Here is a 23120-nt window from a genome sequence, read left to right on the forward strand (position 1 = left end):
TTTCCATTAACGGGCAGTGGCAGGGCGCAGAGCGCCAGAGTCCGAGCATGAAAGGCCGCGCGAGATGTTCCTCTGGGACTCATTAGCATCCTGGGCCTGAGAAGCACCCGCGTGGCGCGGAGACGGTGAACGGCGCATAATCACCTCTGATTATGAAAGCCTTGTTGACCTTGCGCCGCTCGTCTGACAGGCCTTCGGCGATACCGCACACTCCGGCAGAAGTGCGAGGCTATTTTTTGATGGGCGGCAGATGGTTTGATGAATGCGCTCGGCTGCATCGGGGGGGGGGGTGGCGGCACGACATCGGCAGGACGGCATGTTTCCTCGCCGTTCTCGCACCTACTGCTTCAGTGTCAGAGGTTCTGCAGATGGAGCGCTGAGCATTGGGAGGATGGGGTGCGGATGAAACAGCAGCAGGGTCGTGGAACGGGGCGGCGGAGAAGTTATTAGCTCGGTGGAATGGGATGGGCGACGCCCGCCACGCTGTTTGGTAACATACGCCGCAAGGAGCCATCCTGTCATGAATGATGGCTGCCTGGGTCTGCATATTCACTCTGAAGTCTTGTCTACTAGGTTTAATATGAATTTGAATAAAAAAATATCGCCCCGTACAATTCAGCGATCAACTCATAACTAATCAGCATTCATCAATAAAACACTGTCTCTGCTTAACGAGGTCTATTTAAATACTTGCAGAAGGAATTATGGCCGATAATTAGAGTGCTTTATGGGCGTCACTCCTCAGGGGTTTTATGGGAGCAGGAACGCTATATGGACCTGGACGTTAACCGTAGCGCCCTCTGGTGGCCGAAACTCATCTACAGCTCCATCGGGGTAATTTATCAACAAAGAAAAAAAAATTGCGCTGCAAGCATGAACATTCATAAGTCATCCATCTCAGTGGGGTTTTACCTTTTTACACAAAGCACATCAGGGTATGTAATTTATCATTATACAAAACCAGCTGTGACGTTAAAAAATACACACAAAGACGTTTTTAATATACTATTGTGAATACCAACACTGGGATTATATAATTTTTTTTTTCATATAATATTTTTGGATTATTGCCCAGCCCTAGTATGAAATCAGTGTTTAGATGATATATGCACTCATTGTTTGGTGATAATTAGCATTTTTAATGGACTCCATGGCCCATGATGACCCTTCTAACGTAGTTCTGGAGCAAATGGATCTTGACCTTGTGCAGTCAGCAGGCTCCTGTGTTCCTGCTTCACAGAGTTACACTGCGAATCAAAGACAAATGGAGGCTGGCGAGGGACAGAGCGTCTCCCGCTGACAGACAGACAGACGTGGATCTACGCAGATGCACACTGCAGCAGAACCTCCCCTCGTACATCAGCCATTTCATGTACCTCGCTGCTTTCCCAGGAGCGGCTTCACTGTTTTCATTTCCGCCTGCGCGCCACATCAAACATGAGCACAAACGCTGGGAATTGCAGTCTGGGGATTTCATTTTTAATTTTTTTTTTTTTTCATATGTTGCTCCTTTTTTTTTTTTCTCTCCCAGCAGAACATCACAACATCACAGTTTCCAAGCGTATACTTTAAACCGAATTTCCTCCAGAAACCACAGTAGGCCAGATATACTGTGTATAAAAAAAATGCAGAGCTTAACCCAAAACCTGGAATTCATCTTTAATATACGGCACCCTTACTTAATAATAGGCATCTTTCTGATTTTAACTTTTTTTAATCAGCAGCAGTAATGGAGATGATGAGAACAGAACAACATCTGCTCGTAGGATGGCGAAATGACATTCAGAAAGCATGTTCATTCGGAACCAGCAGGGGGGAATTTAAACCGAATGAGAGAGAAGCGCTTCACTTTCAACAGATGTTGTCCACGATTGCCCTGAAATCGCGATATTGTTGATTCTGCGAAGAAGAAGAAGAATATCAGTAGCCTTCTGTATAGCTTTTAAATTATATATCCATAAATCATGTATCGCTAGACGAAGCACCACTATTTATTACTTTCTCAGCTATCAGAAAATCAAGCATTACATGTTTGGTATATTAATCATGTAATTTAAAATATTAATAGTCATTAATAGTCATGTAAATTAATAGCAGAGCAGACCATAGGTGTTTTTTTTTTTTTTTTTTTTTTTTTTTTTTAATAATAATTGGCCCATATTTGGTCCAGTGTGAACGGAATCAAGCACCATCAGGTAAATTGGAAGAAAATTAAACTGAAGCTTGTTCATCTGCAACGGACCATTATCCAGCATGTAATGAGAGTGGCGTTGTTTCGTTGCAGGCCGTGTGTTTTAACCAAAACAGCTGATTCTACACAACTTTATACCGAAATGACGCCACATGTCCACCAAAGCTCAGTTGAGATGCCACCATTTAACAAAGTCATTCTCATTTATTGAAGTAAAACCTCATGTTAGCAAGACAGCTCCAACTTAGAAAGCCTTTTTGAAAGATCTTTTGTGCGAAATGTCTCTGGCCTTGTGAGCCTAGCGGAGCGCCATCTGCTGAACAGCCCTAGAGCGGCAGTAAAGAATGGGCTGGGGAATTGGGGATGGTAGTAGCCTAGGGGTAACACACTCGCCTATGAACCAGAAGACCCGGGTTCAAGTCCCGCTTACTACCATTGTGTCCCTGAGCAAGACACTTAACCCTAAGTTGCTCCAGCGGGACTGTCCCTGTAACTACTGATTGTAAGTCGCTCTGGATAAGGGCGTCTGATAAATGCCGTAAATGTAAATGTAAATGTTTATTAGTGCAGATTTTAACATCAAGTGTGGAAATGAATGTGGAATTGTAACATTTCACTTTTTTTTCTAATAGGTAGATATTCAATGAACTTAAGTTATTTTACATTTGGAGGTGAGGGCCACTTGAGTGTGAGGGCCTCTTCATTTGAATTATTTTGGTAATTCCTGAAGCCTCCTTTATTTCCTTCGGAATCGTTACATCATGTAAATTAATCACAGTTTTTGTGTCCCTTTAATGTTAAGTAAGAATTTTGATCTGTTTTGATTCTTTGTACTGGTTAGGCATAATTGATAGTAATCAATTAATGATATTTAAATTGTAAAAAATGTACATGGGGAACATCAATACATTTAATTTTTTATGTAAATCTGGATCCACTCGTTAAAAATACACCATGCTATTGTTCATTAGTGGGATTTTGAAAAAATGATAGAAATCTTTGCAGTGTTTAACATTAGACCATAGGTGGTGCTGTTTGTGAGGCTAGCTGAAAGGCATTGTCTAATGATTTAATCTCTTTACATTCCTGTATGATTTTATCCGGTCTTGAATCAAATGTGGACATTGTAAGACTTTGTATTATCCATTTCAGGGACACATGAAGGTGGTATGACAGGTCGGCTATTTATTTATGTCACAAATAAATACTGTCATGCTGTTAGGAACATTTCAAATACATTAAATGACCCAAAAAAAACATGCATTTATCGTAAAAACTTTGATGTCAAAAGATGACTCTTGAAGAAAGTTTTATACTTTTTTTTTTTTTTGATGGCAGAAAGATTCATGCCAACAGTGAATAAAATGACAGTTTATGATGGAGCCGTTGGGCTCAAAACACGTCTCCCAATATTTCTGGGTGTTTGTGAGAACCCGGCTGCAGACTCGGCTTCAGTCACAGTCACAGATCGGTGGACTCGGGGTTGTAGTCTGTCCCCCATCCCCGGGGGGCTCTGTTAAAGTTGGGCCGCCGAGCCATGCGGTCCGGTGTGAAGCTGGGGAGGTTCTGAGTGTCCAGCGACTCGAAGGCCATTACTGGGACCACCCTCTTACTGGTCATGGGACCTCCGAAGGGCGTGGCGGCTCTGGGGGGATGAAGAGATGAAGGATAACATTTAGAGCGTTTACCAGACGCCCTTAACCAGAGCGACTTACAATCAGTAGTTACAGGGACAGTCCCCCCCCTGGAGACACTCAGGGTTAAGTGTCTTGCTCAGGGACACAATGCTAGTAAGTGGGATTTGAACCTGGGTCTTCTGGCTCATAGGCGAGTGCGAGTAGGCTAGGCTACTTGAGTAAAACCAGGACAATTGGTGCACTTGCGCTCAGGACAAAACTGAGTGATGACGAAAGACACTCAAGCGATCCCAATTCTCATCGTCAGGAAATATCTTCCAGATTCCGGGCCCATCTTGCAAAGTTTGGAATACCGAGTGGAAATGTGGCCTTGGGTCAGTAGACGCTGGCCGAAGTGCTAATTGTGACGGTAATTTGATAACCTTTCACAGTTCTCATCAAGTCTATTTTCAGCGTATGATGGCAGGCTGCTGAACAGCCCTGAAATCTGGAGAGGTTTTTTTTTTTTTGTTGTATGGAATTCTAACACAACATTCCATCACGATTCAAGATTCATTTGTCACATGAATAGTTCTAGCATTACAACATGAAGTGAAATGCATCCTGAACTGCTCTGCTTTGGCTGTGCATAGTTAAAGTCATATGATCAAAATAATATTTTAATATAAATAAAATAGAATGAATAATGAAAAATATATATATCAAGCTAAAATGCAAGCAAATCTGTTTTTTTTTAAACACAGACATCACTGGCTCCTGGTTATGGACTCTACCAGTGTAGCAGTAACTGATTGAGGGCAGTGACGAGAGAATCAATTCCAAAAATAATTCCATTTGAAAAAAAAAAAAACACGTCCTGTGGTAGTCCCAGTTGCAATCAACCGACAATATTGGGTTGATACAGAGCCCGATTCACCACCAGGGTAGGATCCTGGACGTTCAAGAGGGACGACCGCACTGCCACCTCACCTGTTGAAGCACCTGTAGTTGGCGGCCTGCAGCGCCTGCTGCGCCTGTGGGAGCTGGCCGTTTAGAGGGGACAGCAGCTCCACGTCGTCTCCCAGCGCCTCCTGCCAGGGTGAGCAGTAAGACTTTGGGATGACGGTGGCGTTGAACTTCTCCCGGGGGATTTCCTTCAGAGGCCCTGAATAGCCTGTGAATGAAATGTATGGATTTCATCTCCTTGACGATTCCAGACTGAGACAGGAGCGCTGTTACCTGGAGCGAGGACGTTGGGACTGCCTTTCTTAGCCACCATGTTTTTTAGGGTCGTGACAAGGCAGTGCTTCCCGGGCACGATGTTGGCGAGATTCTCCTTATCCACTCTCAACTCGGGGACGATCTGTGTTGGATTCAGGTTTTGCTGCTCCTGCAAAAGGCATGGAATGTGCTGTTATATATAGTTTAAACGTGAAATTCGAGTTCTTTAAAAAGAAATGGGTCAGCGGTTAAAGTTAAAGTGAAGTGATTGTCACATGTGATACACAACAGCAGAGCACACGAGGCACCTCAGTGGATCGGGATTCGAACAGGCAACCTTCTGATTACGGGGCCGCTTCCTTAACCGCTAGGCCACCCCACTGCCACCACTGCCCCACTGGTGGCCTAGCAGGTAAGGAAGCGGACTCGTAATGGGAATGTTGCGATTCGAATCCTTGACCAAGGCTCCTGGATTGAGTTTAGTCCTAGACTAGAAGCATTTTTAAATGGTAAACACAAACACATGATCCACAAAAACTCCAAAAACGGTCACTTTCTGAAATTTCCCGTCATTTCTGTTCATTTTTTTTGCAACCTTCCATTGCGTCCGTGAGCTGCGTTATGAAGTGCCGTGTCTTACATATATACCAGCGGCTGGGCCCGCTGTGCTTTCCAGGGTGAAGCGCTCCACCCTCCTCTGCCTCTCCTGGAACATCCGGGATCCTCTGTTGGACGACAGGTTCAGCTCTTCCATCTGCAGGTCTTTGGGCGTGCTGACTTTCCTTCCCAGGTCCAGCTTTTCTGATGCACACAGTTGCACAAAAGGCCACTTATTCATAATTCGGGAATAAACGTCACAGCGTTACGAAATAAACCCTGACCTGCACCTTGAACTGGGTATTACCGCGTCTGCAGGGTCTTTTAATTGCAGATGCATCTCTCAGGGATTAGGACATTAAGACGCGCATGATTTAAAATGGCCTCGGCGGATTGTGATGAAAAGCCGCCTCGTGTTTGTTGTGGATGTTCTGTTGCCTGGACGGCCAGCGCGTCTATAAATAGGCCAACGTGGTACAAGAGGAAGTTTGATGGTGGCAGGTTTGGCACATTGGTTCCTGCAGCCTCATCAGCAGCGGCGAGAAAAATGCCACTGCTGTCGCCATCTAAACATCTAAAACTCAGGAGGTCATTTATCAGGAAAAAGAAGGTCTGGAGACACACAGAACGACCGAGGTGACATCATCTACTGGCTCAGGTGGCAGCAGTGAGGGGAACGTTCAGATGTTTCTAGCCAACCTACGTCACCAACAAGAATAGCCACAGTTGACAGGTCAACATAGTGAATTAAATAGAAACCCCTCAAGACGCGTTTGGTGCGTCTACTGCAGAGGCGGGTTGATTTGATTTGAAACTCACACGATGTCAATTATCCAGACTTTTTGAGTTTGGTGGGTTTTATGGTTGAACCCAAAGTCAATCAGTTGGACAGTAGATAATGAGAAATTTACAGGACTGCGCCTAGATGATGGTCATCATGGCCCAGTTTTAAAATCCTTTTCCAAATGGTCGGTGATGCAATGCTGGCAGAAGATATTTGAAATTGCTCTTTTCGGGAACACTGCCTGGAGAAATATAATAGAAATGGCGCGGAGCAGCATGCCTCACCTCCTCGAGCCTCTCTGCTGAGCGCCAGCGCCTGCTGCTGCCTCCGCTTTGCCAGGTCATCGTGCATCCCGTGCATCACCATCGTCGCCATCGGCCGCTGCTGAGGAAGAAACATCTGTAACTGGGCCGAGCAGCTGAAACCGAAGCTTAATGGTGGCGCGACGTGGACGGCACTGCAACAGTTTCCATGCAGCTCTGCTTTGATCATGCTTAATTACCGACCCAAACCCAACTCCGTACCTGTGCCTCCGTCTGGGGTTCGCCTGGCCGGGTTTCTGGTGTCTCCCAGACCTGCCCCTGTCACGCTTTGTATAGTCTTGGCATCTCCTGAGGCTTACATCACCAGGGTAATTTTAGCCTGCAGGGGGGGCGAAGGAGTAGGGGCGGGCCGGGATTTACACCCCTGTAACCCCATATCCCCGAAAATAAAAATCCGATCTGGAGAACAGGTGACGGCGCCTGGGCCCAGTGTAGCCGTGCTTGTTTGTGTGTGAGGGCAGTCAGCCGTAAGTCCAGGTATTGGTGACCTCTGAACCGCTGTCACGCAGGAGGTCGTGACTGAGGTCGCGTATTCGCAAATTCCATTTTGCGGCCCGAGACTCCAGCAGAATTGATGAGAGTGTAGGAACAGACGATGAACCAGACATGGGGGGGGGGGTTCATGCTGCCTGGTGAACAGAGCCGCAATAATGGCTCAGAGTGAATGAGAAGTTTACTAGTTTACAACAACCTTTATTTCTTATATAGTTGGTTGTCTATTGTTACTCCAAGGTTGCAGGCTGTTGTAGATTTCTGATTATTCTTGACACCCAGAAGATGACATTTAATGATGTTCTTTGTGAAAGTTTAACGCTTAGAAAGGTTGCTGTGTTCTGTACTCACCTGGTTCTGACCTGCACTGACTGTAGGAAAGTTTTCTCCAGAGAGCAGGTGCTTCTGAGACCTGGTCAGAGACCAAGTCTGCTCCTGTCAGCTGGGGGTGGAGCACTCAGCCACCAGGCCGTGGCAGGTGACAGCGGGGACAATGCCCCACCGCTGACGCTCAAGTGCTCATGTCAGTAGGTTGGCTTTTAAGGAAAAACCTCTGTGTCTGAGTGAAGCTGAAGCACTGATTCTATTGAGGAGCCGCTGGGACCGACCGAAGCCGAGGTATCTCTCGTAAAAAAAAAACACGACAGCATGTTTCACACGTCTGCTTTCCCTCCTGACCGTTCACGATCGTGGCTAAACTCCGGAGACCCCTGTCAGGTATTACATGTGGCTTCGCTCCCCTCAGGATGTACGGGCTGCTGTGCGAGAGCTTGCACGACTTCATCAAGGAGTCGTATGGGGACGACGTCTGGAAGCTGGTGAGGGAGAGGGCCGACGTCCGGCTCCACTCCTTCGTCACCCACCAGGTGAGGGACTTCCATGCCACCGCGCCCAGGATTTAATTTTATCCCACCCAGATCGGTATCCATCGCTGTCGTCAGTGGACACTTCAACAGTTACTCACATGTCTCCTATTTATGTGACATAATTGGGTTTATTTGCGTGCAGGTCTACAGTGAGAGCGTGATCCCCCGCATTGCCAAAGCTGCGAGTGGCGTGACGGGGACGCCGTACAACGAGCTCATGAACTCCTGGGGCGTTTACTTCCTGGGCTTCGTGGGGAAGTACGGCTATGACAGGATCCTCAAGGTGGGCCGAGAACAGATCGGATGTTCACACACACCAACAGTAAAAAAGAACGGGTTCAATTCGTTTCAGACCGTTTCTTGTCCCTCAGGGGGCAAGTTTACAATAAATGTTCCTGATAATAAGTCCGATAATAAGTTATTAAAGAACATTACAAAAACGACAAAAGTGCAGGCCATTCTTGCAGTTGTGTTTTGATGTCAAAGTTAAAGTTCTAGGCCACGTTGGGTGTACTCTTAGCAACAGTTAGAACAATTGAATGGGAGGTTTTCTGAAAGTCAATGGCCAAATCTTTCAGACGTGCAGATTCTGATTGGTGGTTAACGTGAAGAGGGCATGTGGGCGCGATTTATTCTGTGTTGTTCCGTCCGGGGGCAGGTGCTGGGTCGACATGTCCGCGACTTTGTGAACGGACTGGACAACCTCCACGAGTACCTGCGGTTCAGCTACCCGAAAGTCCAGCCACCCACATTCTTCTGCCAGGAGGAGTCGGCTACAGGCGTCACGCTTCACTACAGGTCTTGCAGGAGAAAAGAAATAAACTACACAAGACCAATGTGAAATGATGAAAATGGTTGTTTTTGTCATTTCCCTGGTGAACAGTGTGAAAGGCGCCCGGGGAGCAGTGTGTGGGGACGGTACCTTGATCAAGGGGGTTCAGGATTTGAATGCTTAAAGCTGTTGAGAAGATTTATTTCCTCCGACATTGTTGATTTTTTCTGTAATTTGTTCTGTCTATCGATGAACATGATTGCTTTAGGGTGGTAGAAGCCTAGCGGGTAACAGACTCTCCTATGAACCAGAAGACCCAGGTTCAAACCCCACTTACTACCATTGTGTCCCTGAGCAGGACACTTAACCCTGAGTGTCTCCAGGGGGGGACTGTCCCTGTCACTACTGATTGTAAGCCGCTCTGGATAAGGGCGTCTGGTAATGCTGTAAATGTAAATGCTTTGCACCACCATGGTAATTTATCTCTAGCGGTTGTGTGGTGACTGTAGCAAGTTTGCAGTTAACGCAGGAGCATGATTGGTTGACTGATCAATGACGAATGTTGGCAGGAGTAAGAGGAAGGGCTACCTGCACTACGCCATGGGGCAGCTGCGGCAGATGGGCAAGCAGTTCTACGACACGGACATCCACGTGGAGGTCCTGTCCGAGCAGCTGGTGGGAGACTACTCCCACGTCACCATGAGGTCGGTTCTCCTGCACCGCGCATCGCTGGCAGACGCTGACCGACAGCAGCATGTGTCAGACAGTGAACCCTGCGCCGATTCTCCATTCGTAGATTAAACTTTGACAACTCCGCCTACCGCTACATTCTGAAAGAGGATGAGGAGGAGCAGGAGATCCTGCCAATCACCAGTGATTTCTTCTTTGAAGTTTTTCCTTTCAACATTGTCTTCAGACAGGTATGGTTGCTCTCTGATCTCTCCATTTTCCTCCAGTTGTTTTTATATATATATACCATATATATCCATATATATATATATATATATATATATATATATATATATTGACTCTGCAGGACATGGTGGTTCACAACGTTGGCTCAGGTCTAGCAACGGTCTTCCCGGATCTTGATGGAAAGAAGATTAACGATGCCTTTCTGCTGGCTCGGCCACTGGTGGAATTTACCTGGAACATGGTGAGGAAATGCTGGCCCTGGCAAGAGCGTTTTATGTTGAAACATTTCAACAGATTTCTCATTGGTTATTTGCTTTTTTCAAGTTGGAACAACATTTAACAGAAATGTGTTTTTTTTTTCAAACAGATTATCTCCCATCCCAACAACCTGTTTGAGATCATGTCCAAGGAACCAGTGAAAAGGGAAAGAAACCTTCACAACCGAGTCCAGAGTGAGTTCAGACAATTTGAAAAGCTTTAGAACTTGCAGACGATGCAAGGATAACAGGGGTGGTTTTTTTCTCCCATGCTGAAGACTCTGATTACGAGAACGCCAACCGCACAGCAGACGTGGATGTGGAGCTCATGGCTTTCCAGTCCATCATTGGCGACGACTACAAAGGTAGCTCCTGTACTGGGAAGAAACCAGTCAGTGGCTCTGTTTAAAGCTACAGCAGCATGCTTTAGTTGTGCCAGTAGGACCAGGAATAGAGATGGAGTGGAAAGTTATGTATCTCAGGTCGTATTTTCCTGACTCTCCGCTTGTCAGATGGGAACAGTGCCAACGCCATGGAGAGCTGGGGAGATGGGAGCCGCTGTCTGAAGTTGAAGGGTCAGATGAGATACATGCCTGAATGGGAGTCCATTATTTTCCTCGGGACCCCTGTGTAAGAGAGAATCATCCTTGCCTGTTGACTGATCACAACTGCTTTGGATTAAAGTTCCCATGACACCGCAAATACCCCCTCAACTTCTATAGGCCGCTCTCCTCCTCGTCCCACCTCTCTCCTCCTCATTAGCATTTAAGGCTAATGGAAATCTTGTTGTGGGACTGGATCAAAGTTGCTGTAATTCTGCACCACGCCTGAATTTCGGAAAGAGCCTTCAGATACAGTGTTAGGGGACACTAAAGCCGATATAAAAACATAAAAAAGAAATGGTTTATGTCATGGGACCTTTAAGAGTCTCCGAAATGTGCGTTAACAGGAAAGTGAACATGTGTATATGTGTATATTTGTGTATATAGGATGGAGAGCCTGAGCGCCATGTTTAAGACGGGGCTCTACATTAATGACCTCAGCATGCACGACTCCAGCAGGGACCTGGTTCTCGCTGGCACTCAGCAGTCGGAGGAGCTGAAGAGGGCCCTGATCCAGGTGTGGTTCCTGAGGTCTCCAACAATTGCACACTGCACTTTGATACATCTCTCACCACCTCACACTGTGCTGCTGTGTTATTATCATTATCACACTATCATATGACATATTACTATTACTACTACTTTTATTATCATATAATATTATATACTGTATATACTAAATATACACAGTGTTGGGGAGTAACTGAATACATGTGCCAGCGTTATATATTTAGAATACAAAATATGAGTAACTGTATTTCGTTACAGTTACCGCTTAAATGAGTGATAATCAGAATACAGTAACTTTGCTGAAATAAATGGATTACACGGCGGTCTGATCCGCTGCCACCAGAATGACCCGGCGTAGGCAAAAGCCATCTGCCCGTTCCAGAGCAAGCACAAGTGTGCGTAATAGTTCACGTAATAGTGCCAAACGTTTTTGCAAAATGTTCAATTTTCTCCAAGTACACATAGTATGAATGCGAGGAATAATTAATTCATGCATTTTTATAATCATTTTTATAATAAACATCTTGGTATTGTTCACTGCTAATGCTCGTAACCTCATTCTTTTGTAAACTTAGTGTTTGTTTTTTGCAAGCATTAGAAAAGCAGCACCTCATATGTTTATGGCAATTGTTAGCCAATTATTGCATTTTGGGGGGGGATTTCAGTTTTTCAACAAAACAGTTCAGCACTGACACCTTAGATGGATCTTGCTGCCTTTGTTAAATGGCCATGAAGTAATGTTGCTGGGTTGGGTTGAAACATATATTGTCTTGTGTTTAAAATTATATCTGGTGGCAAAGTTTAAAGTGCATTTTGTCATTGTCAAGTTTAAAATATCTGATTTGTATTGAAGGATCTTTAGTATTTTTTTTTTAATTATTTGTGGAAAAATAATATTGACAGTAAATGCCAAAAATGTAGATTTTTAATTTTTGAGAATTGTTTTATATATTACCTTTTTTGTCCTAATCAGGAAGAGGGTCATTGAAAATGCTGATTTTTTTTTAGTGACCATAACTGTAAATACTTTTCAATGGCCAATTTTATGTTTGTCTAATACTCTTCCACTTTTCAGCTTTATAAATAAAGAAATGTTTTTTTTTTAACTGTGATTGCTACATTTATGTAGTTGGAAAAAGCATGACAATATACTAAGTAATCCAAAGTATTCAGAATACGTTACAAACTACATTCTGGGGTGTGTATTCTGTAATCTTTAGTGGAATACATTTTAAAAGTAACCTTCCCAACACTGAATATACACCATACACTGTTATATTATGATATTGCTGATTCTTTTTCGTCTGGTTTGTCTTGACCTGCATTATGTCTTTTGTCTCTCTATGTACTTGGTGAGATGATAGTAAAGTTCACTTAGCGGAAAAATCTTTAGTTCAGCCGGTTTTCGTTTGAGGTCAAAAAATGTTTTTGGACGAATCCATACCAGAGACGACTGTTTTGGCCTTGCTCCACAGGAACAAAAGAAGTCCAGTAAGCTTGAGGAAAGCATGAAGATGCTGGACTACGAGATGAAGAAGACAGACGACCTCTTGTACAGGATGATCCCCAAACCGGTGGCCAAGAGGCTTCGTAAAGGCGAGCCGGCCGTCAACACGTGTGAAGTGAGTGAGTGCACGAGATTACCTATAACTGAACTCTGATGGGGGTGGTAGTAGCTTGGCAAGTAAAAAAAACTCTCCTATGAACCAGAAGACTACAAAGTCACAGGTTCAAACCTCGCTTACTACCATCGTGTCCCCAAGGAAGACACTTAACCCTGGGGTCTGTCCCTGTAACTACTGATTGTGAGGTGTTCTGGATAAGGGTCGTCTGCCAAATGCTCGAAATGTCAAAAAAGTTAAATATCGCATGGTGGCTTGTGAGGAGAATTTGCATGTTGCTGTGTCTCGTCGCGAAGGTGTTTCCCGACGTGACCATCCTCTTCAGCGATGTGGTGGGCTTCACGCGCATCTGCAGCCACATCACGCCCATGCAGGTGGTGTCCATGCTCAACACCATGTACACCCTCTTTGACACGCTCAGCGAGAAGCACCGCGTGTTTAAGGTCAGCTGTGTGCACATGGCCATTTTCATCTGGGTGCCGGGCTTGAATCAGGTCAGTTTGCATGACCCCACATCCTGTTTCAGGTGGAGACCATTGGTGATGCCTACATGGTGGTGGCTGGAGCCCCTGAGAAGACTAAATACCACGCCCATAACATATGTGACATGGCCCTGGACATGGTGCGCTCCATCGATCACCTTAAGGACCCTTCCAATGGCAATAACATCCAGATTAGAGTGGGTTAGTGTTGGGCAGTTTGTCTTTTGGTGAAAAGCTCTGCAGCATTCTTCAGAATTTATAACAATTGGCCTGAACAACTCCAGGAATAGATGCATTAGAACACGACCAATGGTGGAACTGTAGACATTGTTCAGTGTGTTTAAGTTGGAGTCTATTTCAGGCATCCATTCTGGCATGGTCGTTGCTGGGGTTGTCGGGCACAAGATGCCACGCTACGGCCTCCATGGTGACACGGTTCACACAGCATCAGCCATGGAATCCAATGGCAAGGTGAGCGATTCATTGAAACCACCAGGACCACCCTCAGACGTTAATCATCTTTAAATCCGTCTGAATGGTAGCAGGTTGTCATTTTTTTCCTTCATGCGTCAACAGGAGATGCACATTCAGCTCAGCAGCGCCACCTATGAGCACCTGAAGGGCAGCCACTTCATATTTGAAAGACGAGGCACCATCACAATCAAGGTCAGTCTTCGTCACCATCTAACACAGTTTAAATTGCCCTCATGTACCAGAATAACGACAAATGTAATATGTGTAATATGTACATTGATCACAGTATATCATAAAAAAACAAACCTGGTTGTAACAACCTTTGTTTTATTTATTACTGTGATTTAAAAAAAAATTAGGTTATCTGTGGCAAGGTAGATGCAAGAAACCAAATAAAAATCTCACACGTGCGCGTTTCATATTCATCACATGTCTAAACTCAAAGTCACAACAATAATTATAAGCGTCTCTGTCAAGGCTCAGCAGATTCTGATTAACACGCCGATTATTTCCCTGCCTCCGCAAATTCCATTACCCACCGTCCGTGTAACAATGGGTTTAATTCTGCATAACAAAGGGTTTAATCAGCCGAGCTGCAGGAAACGGCCGGGCTACAGGCAGTCTGATTCACTGCCGTTCTTACGTGCAGTATGATGTGATTCAATAACGATTTCACTACGACGCAGAACAGAATCCTAACTTGAAATTTTCCCAGTAGGGGGTCTGAATGCAGACAAGATGTAAACATCTATCTATCTAACTATCTGTCTGTTTGTCTGTCTGTCTGTCTAGGGTAACGTGGAAATAGAGACATACTGGTTGAAGGGGAAGAGGGATAAGGATGGGAACGCCCAGGCTGCCTGTCCCCAGTTCGAAGCCCAGACCATTAGCAAGGCCACCATCTCAGCCCCAGAGCCCCCCACTGATGAAGAAGTGCTGGCATGTTTCATTTCACTCCTTTGTCTCTGGACGTCCCTTCCATTTAAAAAAATGTCCTTTGAAGTGGAAATGGGTTTGAAGTTCCATTGACCCGTTGGACGTTTTGTCTTAGGTTTTCCCCTCCGTGGCCGGGGAGGATGAGGATGATGTGAAGTCCATCCGCTCACACCGCATTAAGTTGGAGCCTTCTGGAAACTCATTGGAAGAGTCCATGGAGGAATGCCGGGTGGAGGAGATGTCTGTCAACAAACAGGTGAACAGATGTCTGGAACCAGGCTTTGCACGATGTCCACCTGCAGTAATTGTTTCCAGGAGACGATAGAAAAGTGTAGATGCTCCTTTATCTGGTCTTTCCTCCTCCCACCTTCAGTCTCATGGCCTCCAGGACAGCAGCCTGCAGGATCCTCACGCCGAGCTGGACTCCCCTGAGTTCAACGGCAGGCACTCGATCTTGGAGTCTCCGGACGGGTCATGTGACTCCCGCAGCTCAGACAAGAGTGCCATGTGTTCCGTGTCATGAAGTCACCCGTCTGCTGACCCCGAATTGTACACCGAACAGCGGGTGCAGCTGTGTGTTAAAAAATAAAGCACGTTTCAGATGTTTCTTTTCCTCCGTGTCTAAATGGTGGCGTTTGGTCTGCAGGAGGAGATTAAGAGCACTCATTTAGTCCGGCACAGTGCTGTGCCCTGGAACGCTGATTTATCGGCGTAATGCTGGGTTTTTAAAAACAGAGAGATGTGAATGGCCTGGAGCTGCGTGATGAGATGACAGAAGCAACGATTTGCTGCTTTCATTTCTGGGTTCCGTGGTTGGTTCTACATGCCTGCGTACAGATAAATAAGCAATAATAATACCAAACATATGAGATGTCTTTTCCAGAGGTTTATTTTCATCATGACGCAAAGAATATTGAAAATGTAAACATGGGTGGATAAAAACCCGATAATTCCCCAACCCATACGAAATCCATGGCCAGATACAGATCTTCCATAATCTGGTTCTTTTTCATGAACTAAATCGCTACGGTTTCATTTATTTTAGTGCTTTTTTTTGGTGCTATAGTAGGTATATGAGGTAAAAGTTGCTACACTCTTCTTCCATTGGGCAGGAAGAAGGAGATGGATTTTTTTTTTTTTATCCAGACTCGGGTTGCGCTTGGTGCGGTTGTGAGAGCGTTCCAGCCCTGGGGTCAGATGGCATTGCCCAGCGATGTGCATGACGAGCTGCGGTGGTAGGTGGCTTCCTCCTGCTCCAGGCTGAGGGTGGGGTTCGGGCAGCCTCGCTTCGGGGTGGGACTCAGGCTGCAGCGGAAGTAGAAGGTGTAAAAGAAGGTGGCCAGCAGCAGGACGCAGACCGCACAGAAGATGACGACAATGATGATGGTGTGCACTCGCAGGAAGCCATCGTCCGGGGAGAAGCCGGTGTGGTAGGTTGGGGTGGGAGGGGCAGGGGCGAGATCCACTGCACTGGTGGAGAGGTGTGGCATGATCGTCATGGCCTGTTACCTGAAGTAGGGTGAAAGTAAGATGGCTGTCATGTCCTCCTCCTCTTCTCCTGACCCTCAACAATCCGTTCTATGAGACCTCATTCAGCAACAAAATATATGTTTTTTTTCTATGACATTACATAAAACAAACTGTTTTTATTTAAGCATCGGCTCAACTGCAAATCGCATTTTGTCAATTAGACACAACAACTGTGACACAGCAAGTGAACAAGCCAGACAGCATCACATCTTTAATCTCATAACCCCTGAAGCATGCAAGAATTATTAAACAGTTGATGATGAAAGGAACATTAAAAAACACCAGCTCTCAGCCTCACCCACCTCAGATCTCCGGAACGAGGATCCAGCGTCTTGCCTTTGTTCTCTGCACTGGAAGGGGAAAAGGGGATGGAGAGCGGGACGGAGAGAACGCAACAGGCTAGGTTTCCATGGCGATGCTCACGGAGTAGCAGAGAAGATGAGAGCGACATCAGCACTATTGGGTCAACGGAGATACAAGGTTTAATAAAAGGTTGAGACTGCGAATCACACTTGAGGCTGTGCGGGTAAAACCATGTTTTAGCTGGAAGAGGTAACTTCGGCGGCATGGGGACGAAATTAATGCATGATTAGGGTGAAGAGATTACAGTCGATTAGATCATTTGCATCTGAACAATGATATCCTCATCAGGAAAATGACAGTCATTTTTTGGTTTTACTGCCACCTGCTGGTTTTATGTGGAAATGTTCTAATGGCTGAATGAAACTCTCAGTCTGTGATAATTTAAATTAGACTAATTTAATTTAGCAAACTGCAGATCATAAAAAATCCCCAAAACTTTAGTGCAATACCAGTGTTTTTTTTTTATCTCTTTTACTGTGTCACTAATTTCTTAATAAGCAGTAGATCTGAATACAAGAACATAATATTGCCTATTTAGTTGCTCTCAGGTTATTTCCTTTCTTAATTGGGCATGATGATTAAATTACAGGCCTCTCACCAGCAGGTCAGTGTTTTCTAGGTATTTCTTCCAGAAAGGACGTATTTGTGCTTTTAGGCATTTGAATGTGCAGTGTGTGAAGTTGCATAATAACCAGTTTATGGAATTGCATCTTAGTTTGTGAAACTAACCAAGTTGGATTATTTTAATAGTATTTTTCTTCTCAAGCTCAGTTCATTAGACAAAAAAAATATGTTCCAACATGCAAAAACGTGCAAAAGCAAAATAAAATAGGCTAATGTATTATTACAACTACTTTAAATGCAATTGCTTTATTTTTTATTAGTAAATTGTATTGGGTCATTTAATATGAAACACCTCACTGCAGATCAATGTATAATTAAGGTGCCAAATTATAGATCAAAATAAACCATTATAAAAAAAATAAACCCAGCTATATTGACTATTGAGATGCAGTTTAATGTGTATAACAATAAAAATACAGCAAAAAAAACAAAAACAATATCAAATGATGGCGCATCAGAGAGGCTTTTATTTTGAAATGTCCCACTCATTTCTTCTGATTTACTAGGGTGCTGCATATCCAGTTCATCCCATCCTGCGGAGGTGAGAAGAAGAAATAGCAGGGTTACTGTAGACATCACCATCAGATCACCATCATATTACTCACACCAATGTGATAAATTCATTTAATGTTCCATCCTCTCACTTCCATTGACAAATTGTAGATATTTCATTAAAATCAGTTTGTTCTGCGATGGTACCCTGACACTTGTTACTGAGATGACACTTGGTAGTTAAGTGTGATAGTGTCATGTTTCTCATGTGACAGGAGAGATTCCACCAAAGTCCCATTTTATACCTGCACTCCTTCTCCTGAAACGGCTGAACACGCCTGTATTTGCCAGATGCGGTCCCGGTACGTGTGCAGGTTCAGACCTTCTGCAATCTCACTGGCCGGAGATGCTGCTGCCAGGTCCTGCTTGTTCGCAAAGATGAGCACTGGAACACCTTTGAGGTTTTCCATGTCAATCAATTCTGCTAGTTCCTTTATAGACACACACACACACAAATCCATATAAATTGATATATGTATATATGAAAAAATCCATAGCCATATACTGATATTCTTTGCACAGTGTGTTTTTTACATTTACGCCATTTGTGAGACGCCCTAATCCAGAGTGCTTTACAACCAGTATTTACAGGGACAGTACCCCTGGAGACACTCAGGTGACACTCACTCAAGTGTCTTGCTCAGGGACACAGTGGTTTGAATTTGTGGTCTTCTGGTTTATAGATGAGTGCCACTACTACCCCACAACGATGGCCAGAGCCCATAAACTGACCATCTACGCTGTCTCTCTGCTACAGACAGCAGCATGCTAATGCTACATGGATGTTAATACATTACCAGCCCAGTTTCTTCAAACCTCTTCTTGTCTGCACTGTCTATGACGTAGATCTGAATACAAGAACATAATATCACCTGTTTAGGTGCTTTCAGGTTATTTAATTTTTTTTTATTGGGCTCGACGATTAAATTACAAGCCTCTCACCAGCAGGTCAGTGTTTTCTAGGTATTTCTTCCAGAAAGGACGTATTTGTCTCTGTCCTCCTATATCCCACACGTTGAGTTTCATACCATGAGAAGCTACGCTCTTTATATTGAAGCCCTGGAAAGAATTAAGCAACCCACAATTTAACACACAGAATGTGCAATTATCATTCTAATTCTATATTTTGTCCATTGTTGAAACTGTGGTTTATTGAACCAAAAGTATTTTGTAAGCGTGCAGTGCCGCATTTGACCACGTGGTGGGCCATCCATTAGGGGGCAGTTTATTCTATTGGTTTCTACTTCTATTGTCAGAAACAAGGAAATGCACAGAAACCCCTTGATTTTCTGACAACTTTTTAACACATGGGTGTCAGAATCTTCAAGATGACAAAGAGGAGGTCATAATAGAATTGTAGACATCTCATCTTTACACTACTTTACACACCAACAACTCACTATGACCTCTAGAGGCCCGCGGTGGTATTACAAGGCAGGGCATGGAGATGCTAGCTGATTAGCATGAGAAAAACTCAAAATGTTTCTGCAACGCATTTCTTCACATTGGTTTTAATATTACCTGTTCTGAAATCCATACACACAGCACCTGAAGGCATCGGAAGGCGTACATTACTGCCATTTCCCTCACCTGTGTTGGCATAATGGTGTTGACATCCTCCGAAGCTAAACTCTTCAGTAACGTGGTTTTGCCAGCGTTGTCCAAGCCCAGCAGGACGATCCTCAGCTCCTGTTCTGTTAATCCCTTTAATTTATTAATAATTGACAGCAAACCCTAAAAAAAAAAGGGGAACAGCCACGGGTTAGACTGGCCATTATTACATTTATAATTACTTTCACCTAAACCAGGGTTACATGAAATGGCTCCTTAAAACAGATTAAGAATCTATTTTGCAAATTCAGACATCTTTAAAGAGAAACTGTTCCTCTGAAAGTAGCCGTACGAGACAAAGTGGACCATTGCCGCCAGACCTTTAGCATTTCCGTCTGAGCGTGATGTCGGCATATGGCCCTTACCGCATTATAAGTGGGTCTAATCTGAACGGGCGAAGGACCTACCTTCTGAGTTTCCCCCATTGCGCCGCAGGTCAAAGCTGCATTCTCCAGTAAAAATGAAAGAGGGGACCTCCGGATGAGGAGTATGTGACGTGTGAAAAAAAAAAAAAGAAAAGAAAAGTGAAACGCGGTGTTCTGTTAGCTGTTCTGCTGGAGAGTGGGGTTGGGCCGGCGAGGGGTTTTGGGATTAGCGGGCCAGAATTAGCTGCTGTCTGCCTCCTCCTCCTCTGCACTCTCCTGGATGAAGTTTTAACCTGGATTATCCTCCCACCAGCTGCTACGCCGAGCATCCAGCCCAACGGGGCCGGCCTCCAGGTTCCTCAAGCAACGCGAAGCAACACCAGTTTCCTTTTTGTACATTTGTTGCACTTGAGAGTCTGAGTTTACCCAAAGTTTTTTTCCCCAGTTTCTTCCCATAGACCACCATTGCACTTAATACACACAAACCCATATCATTACCAGTCTCAGACGACTGATGCTGTTTGCCACAATCTCAGAGCAATGTGCAATAATCTCAACTACTTACAATACGTGCATCTATTTATTCCCCTGCTGAGTCTTTTATGTACAAGAGTGATTGTAATGCGCGTTATTGCAGTCCATAACTTCATTTCTGGTGTTTACCAGATATACTTTGTTTGTCCACAGTCTGTATTTGTTGTTTTGCACCGTTACATCGCCCGTTGTGTAATATTTGTAGTATCCTGCTTATTTAGTTAGTTAGCTATTTTTTTCTGGGTTTCGGAACCTAACCTGGGTTTCAAACTGCCTGTGTGCTTGTGTTAACTAAGCAGATTATGACCCCATGACCTCCCACACCTTTGTAATATTGCTAAGGTGGAAAGATAGGGAGAAGAAAACAAGCTTTGCTAAACAAAATGGTGAGACATAGAATATTCTGACCTTTTAAACGGATGAAATGAAAATTGACATTATTGTCTGCAAACCTGCTGTTCAATAACCACTGAAACGAAGGTCATGAATGAGATGATTGACTCTCAACAACATTTTCTTATATTCATTTTCTTATACGACTGGATCCAAGCACCACTGGTTAAAAGCCGCCTTATCACAAAATACTGTAGCACAATTCTGACTAAAAGCAAGATAATAAGGAAATGAGCCAGGCACGTAAATAATGCAGGGTGTTTACGTGAATTATTGCTGGGTGATAATATCTTTTGCTTGAATTTTTTTACGCCTAGCCCAAAATCATGAAAGTGAAAGTGATCGTCATTGTGAAACACTGCACAGCACACAGTGACACAACAAAATGTGTCCTCTGCTTTTAATAATCACCCTTGGTGGGCAGTGGGCAGCCATGACAGTGGTGGCACCTCAGCGACTCGGGATCCGAATTGGCAACCTTCTGGCAACCCACTGCCCCAATCATACCTGCCATGTGTGTATGTGAGTGTGTGTGTGTGTGTGTGTGTGTGTGTGTGTATAAAATGCTCTATCAGGAAGGGGAATGTTATGTGGGAATAGAGGGAAATCCCATATTATCTTCTTCTGTTTCTTGCCCCGTCTGGCCATGGTGTCAGCTCCTTTTGTGCTGTCTGTTGGCTGAAGAAGGGATTTGCACTCAGGATTACAGCAGGAAAATGCAAAAATCATTCAAATCTCTGTGGATGCAGATTATTTTTATATATCAAGGTGTGTGAACCACATGGGCCTAACTGACATGTTTTTTTTTTTAACTCCATAACTGTGTTTATGTGTTCATTCATAGTTTTGATGCCTTCAGTGAGAATCTACCAATGTAAATGGTCATGAACATAAAGAAAACACACTGAATGAGAAGGTGTGTCCAAACTTTTGGCCTGTAATGTATATATTTCCTAAATTTCTTTAAACTTAGTCACATGTGCCTTTTGGCACCAACTGCTCCCGTGTGTTCAGTGTTAATCGTTTGGTTTTTGCTTAATAACCCTTTTACCAAGAGATCAGGAGTTTTCATTTGATATGAACTGTATTCACTCACAGTTTCACCCAAAATTTCACTTACGCCTATTTAGGTCTCACCCCATTATGTTATTTTTCAAATGAATGTCTGACATTGTTGTCCTTTTCACGATCTTTGTCCTTTTCTTAATCTTAATTGTAATGATATTATTATCCGGCGTGCAGATTTTAGAGGAACTTCTCACCACACTCTCAGATTTAGGAGTTACAGGAACCGTACTAAATTGGTTCACCTCTTATCTTCACGACAGGTCTTTCAAGGTATCATGGGGAGGTGAGACATCTGTCCTCTCTAGGGTAACCACAGGGGTTCCACAAGGCTCTGTCCTTGGCCCCCTTCTATTTTCAATATACACTCGCTCCCTTGGTCACATCATCCAATCACATGGCTTCTCTTATCACTCTTACGCTGATGACACCCAGGTCTATTTGTTTTTTCCCACCAGAAGATGCCACTATTGCAACAAAAATTTCGGCCTGTCTCTCAGACATATCGGCATGGATGTCTGAGCGACACCTCCAACTGAACCTATCCAAAACTGAGATCTTTCCGGGTAACAACTACCCTCAGCAAAACCTCTCAATTCAAATTGACTCGTTACTGTTAACACCCACGGCGTCTGCAAAAAACCTTGGAGTTTGGATTGACGGCAAACTGAGTCTGAACCATCATGTTGCTGCGATCTCCAGATCCTGCAGGTTCACTCTCTACAACATTCGCAAGATTAGGCCTTTTCTCTCACAACAGGCTACACAGCTCCTCGTCCAGGCAACGGTCATCTCTAAACTGGACTATTGTAACTCTCTCCTGGCTGGAGCCTCTGCAGTCACCATAAAACCACTCCAGATGATCCAAAATATGGCAGTCCGTCTCATCTTCAATCAGACAAAATACACCCATGTTACGCCTCTTCTCACCTCTCTCCACTGGCTCCGGGTAGCCACTTGCATTGAGTTCAAATGCTGCCTACAGGGCTGTTAATGGAACTGCACCCTCCTATATCAATACAATACACTACTAGCTGCACGCTCTCTCAGATCTACAAATGAAATGAGACTGAAAATTCCCTCTTCATGGGGTCTCCAATTCCAATCAATTCTCCGTTGTTGTCCCTGGCTGGTGGAACAACCTGCCCTCCTCCATTCGACTAGCCCAGACTACCACCACCTTTAAGAAGCAGTTGAAAACCCGCTTATTCAAAAAGTATTTCAGACAAAAACTAACAGTTACACACGCACATGCACACACACTGCACAAAACAATACACAAAAAAAATGTTTTCTTCGTCTAGCACTTAACAATCTCCGAGCATGTTCTTTGCTGACAAGTTCGGCCTTATCAGGGCTCTTAGTTTTTGTAAACTCAAAATCTATAGATGTCAGGATCCGGTCCGAAATGGGGTTACTCCGG

At 44.3% G+C, this 23120-nt stretch overlaps 3 protein-coding genes across 4 annotated transcripts; 1 reads left to right on the top strand and 2 right to left on the bottom strand.

The window, feature by feature from the left end:
- Positions 1-3356: 3356 nt before the first annotated feature.
- LOC114768320 (myozenin-2-like) lies at positions 3357-7045 on the bottom strand. Of its 2 annotated transcripts, none has more exons than XM_028960538.1 (6): positions 6934-7045; positions 6694-6790; positions 5669-5829; positions 5047-5197; positions 4798-4981; positions 3357-3836 (listed from the first exon to the last, which is right to left on the bottom strand). In XM_028960538.1, exons 2-6 carry the CDS (start codon positions 6782-6784, stop codon positions 3653-3655), a joined length of 771 nt encoding a protein of 256 aa, XP_028816371.1. In that variant the 5' UTR covers positions 6785-6790; positions 6934-7045; the 3' UTR covers positions 3357-3652. The 2 variants fall into 2 exon arrangements, with proteins under 2 accessions (XP_028816371.1, XP_028816372.1); XM_028960539.1 differs by having other exon boundaries at positions 6694-6793; positions 6934-7015.
- Positions 7046-7970: 925 nt separating this feature from the next.
- Positions 7971-15264, top strand: LOC114768361 (soluble guanylate cyclase 88E-like). Its single transcript, XM_028960589.1, has 18 exons — positions 7971-8090; positions 8233-8373; positions 8749-8888; positions 9432-9566; positions 9659-9782; positions 9899-10018; positions 10145-10229; positions 10313-10399; positions 10547-10664; positions 11024-11153; positions 12622-12768; positions 13065-13211; positions 13295-13451; positions 13612-13721; positions 13827-13916; positions 14517-14663; positions 14776-14916; positions 15034-15264. The coding sequence occupies exons 1-18, from the start codon at positions 7971-7973 to the stop codon at positions 15181-15183; spliced, it is 2289 nt and encodes a 762-aa protein (XP_028816422.1). The 3' UTR covers positions 15184-15264.
- A 492-nt stretch (positions 15265-15756) lies between these two features.
- On the bottom strand, positions 15757-19875 carry LOC114768135 (ADP-ribosylation factor-like protein 3). The gene is made up of 7 exons (XM_028960261.1): positions 19748-19875; positions 19320-19463; positions 18672-18788; positions 18527-18577; positions 17975-18160; positions 16493-17710; positions 15757-16169 (listed from the first exon to the last, which is right to left on the bottom strand). The coding sequence occupies exons 1-6, from the start codon at positions 19763-19765 to the stop codon at positions 17663-17665; spliced, it is 564 nt and encodes a 187-aa protein (XP_028816094.1). The 5' UTR covers positions 19766-19875; the 3' UTR covers positions 15757-16169; positions 16493-17662.
- Positions 19876-23120: the final 3245 nt, after the last annotated feature.

Source organism: Denticeps clupeoides, chromosome 18, assembly GCF_900700375.1.
Source record: "Denticeps clupeoides chromosome 18, fDenClu1.1, whole genome shotgun sequence".
Classification (NCBI taxonomy): Eukaryota; Metazoa; Chordata; class Actinopteri; order Clupeiformes; family Denticipitidae; genus Denticeps; species Denticeps clupeoides.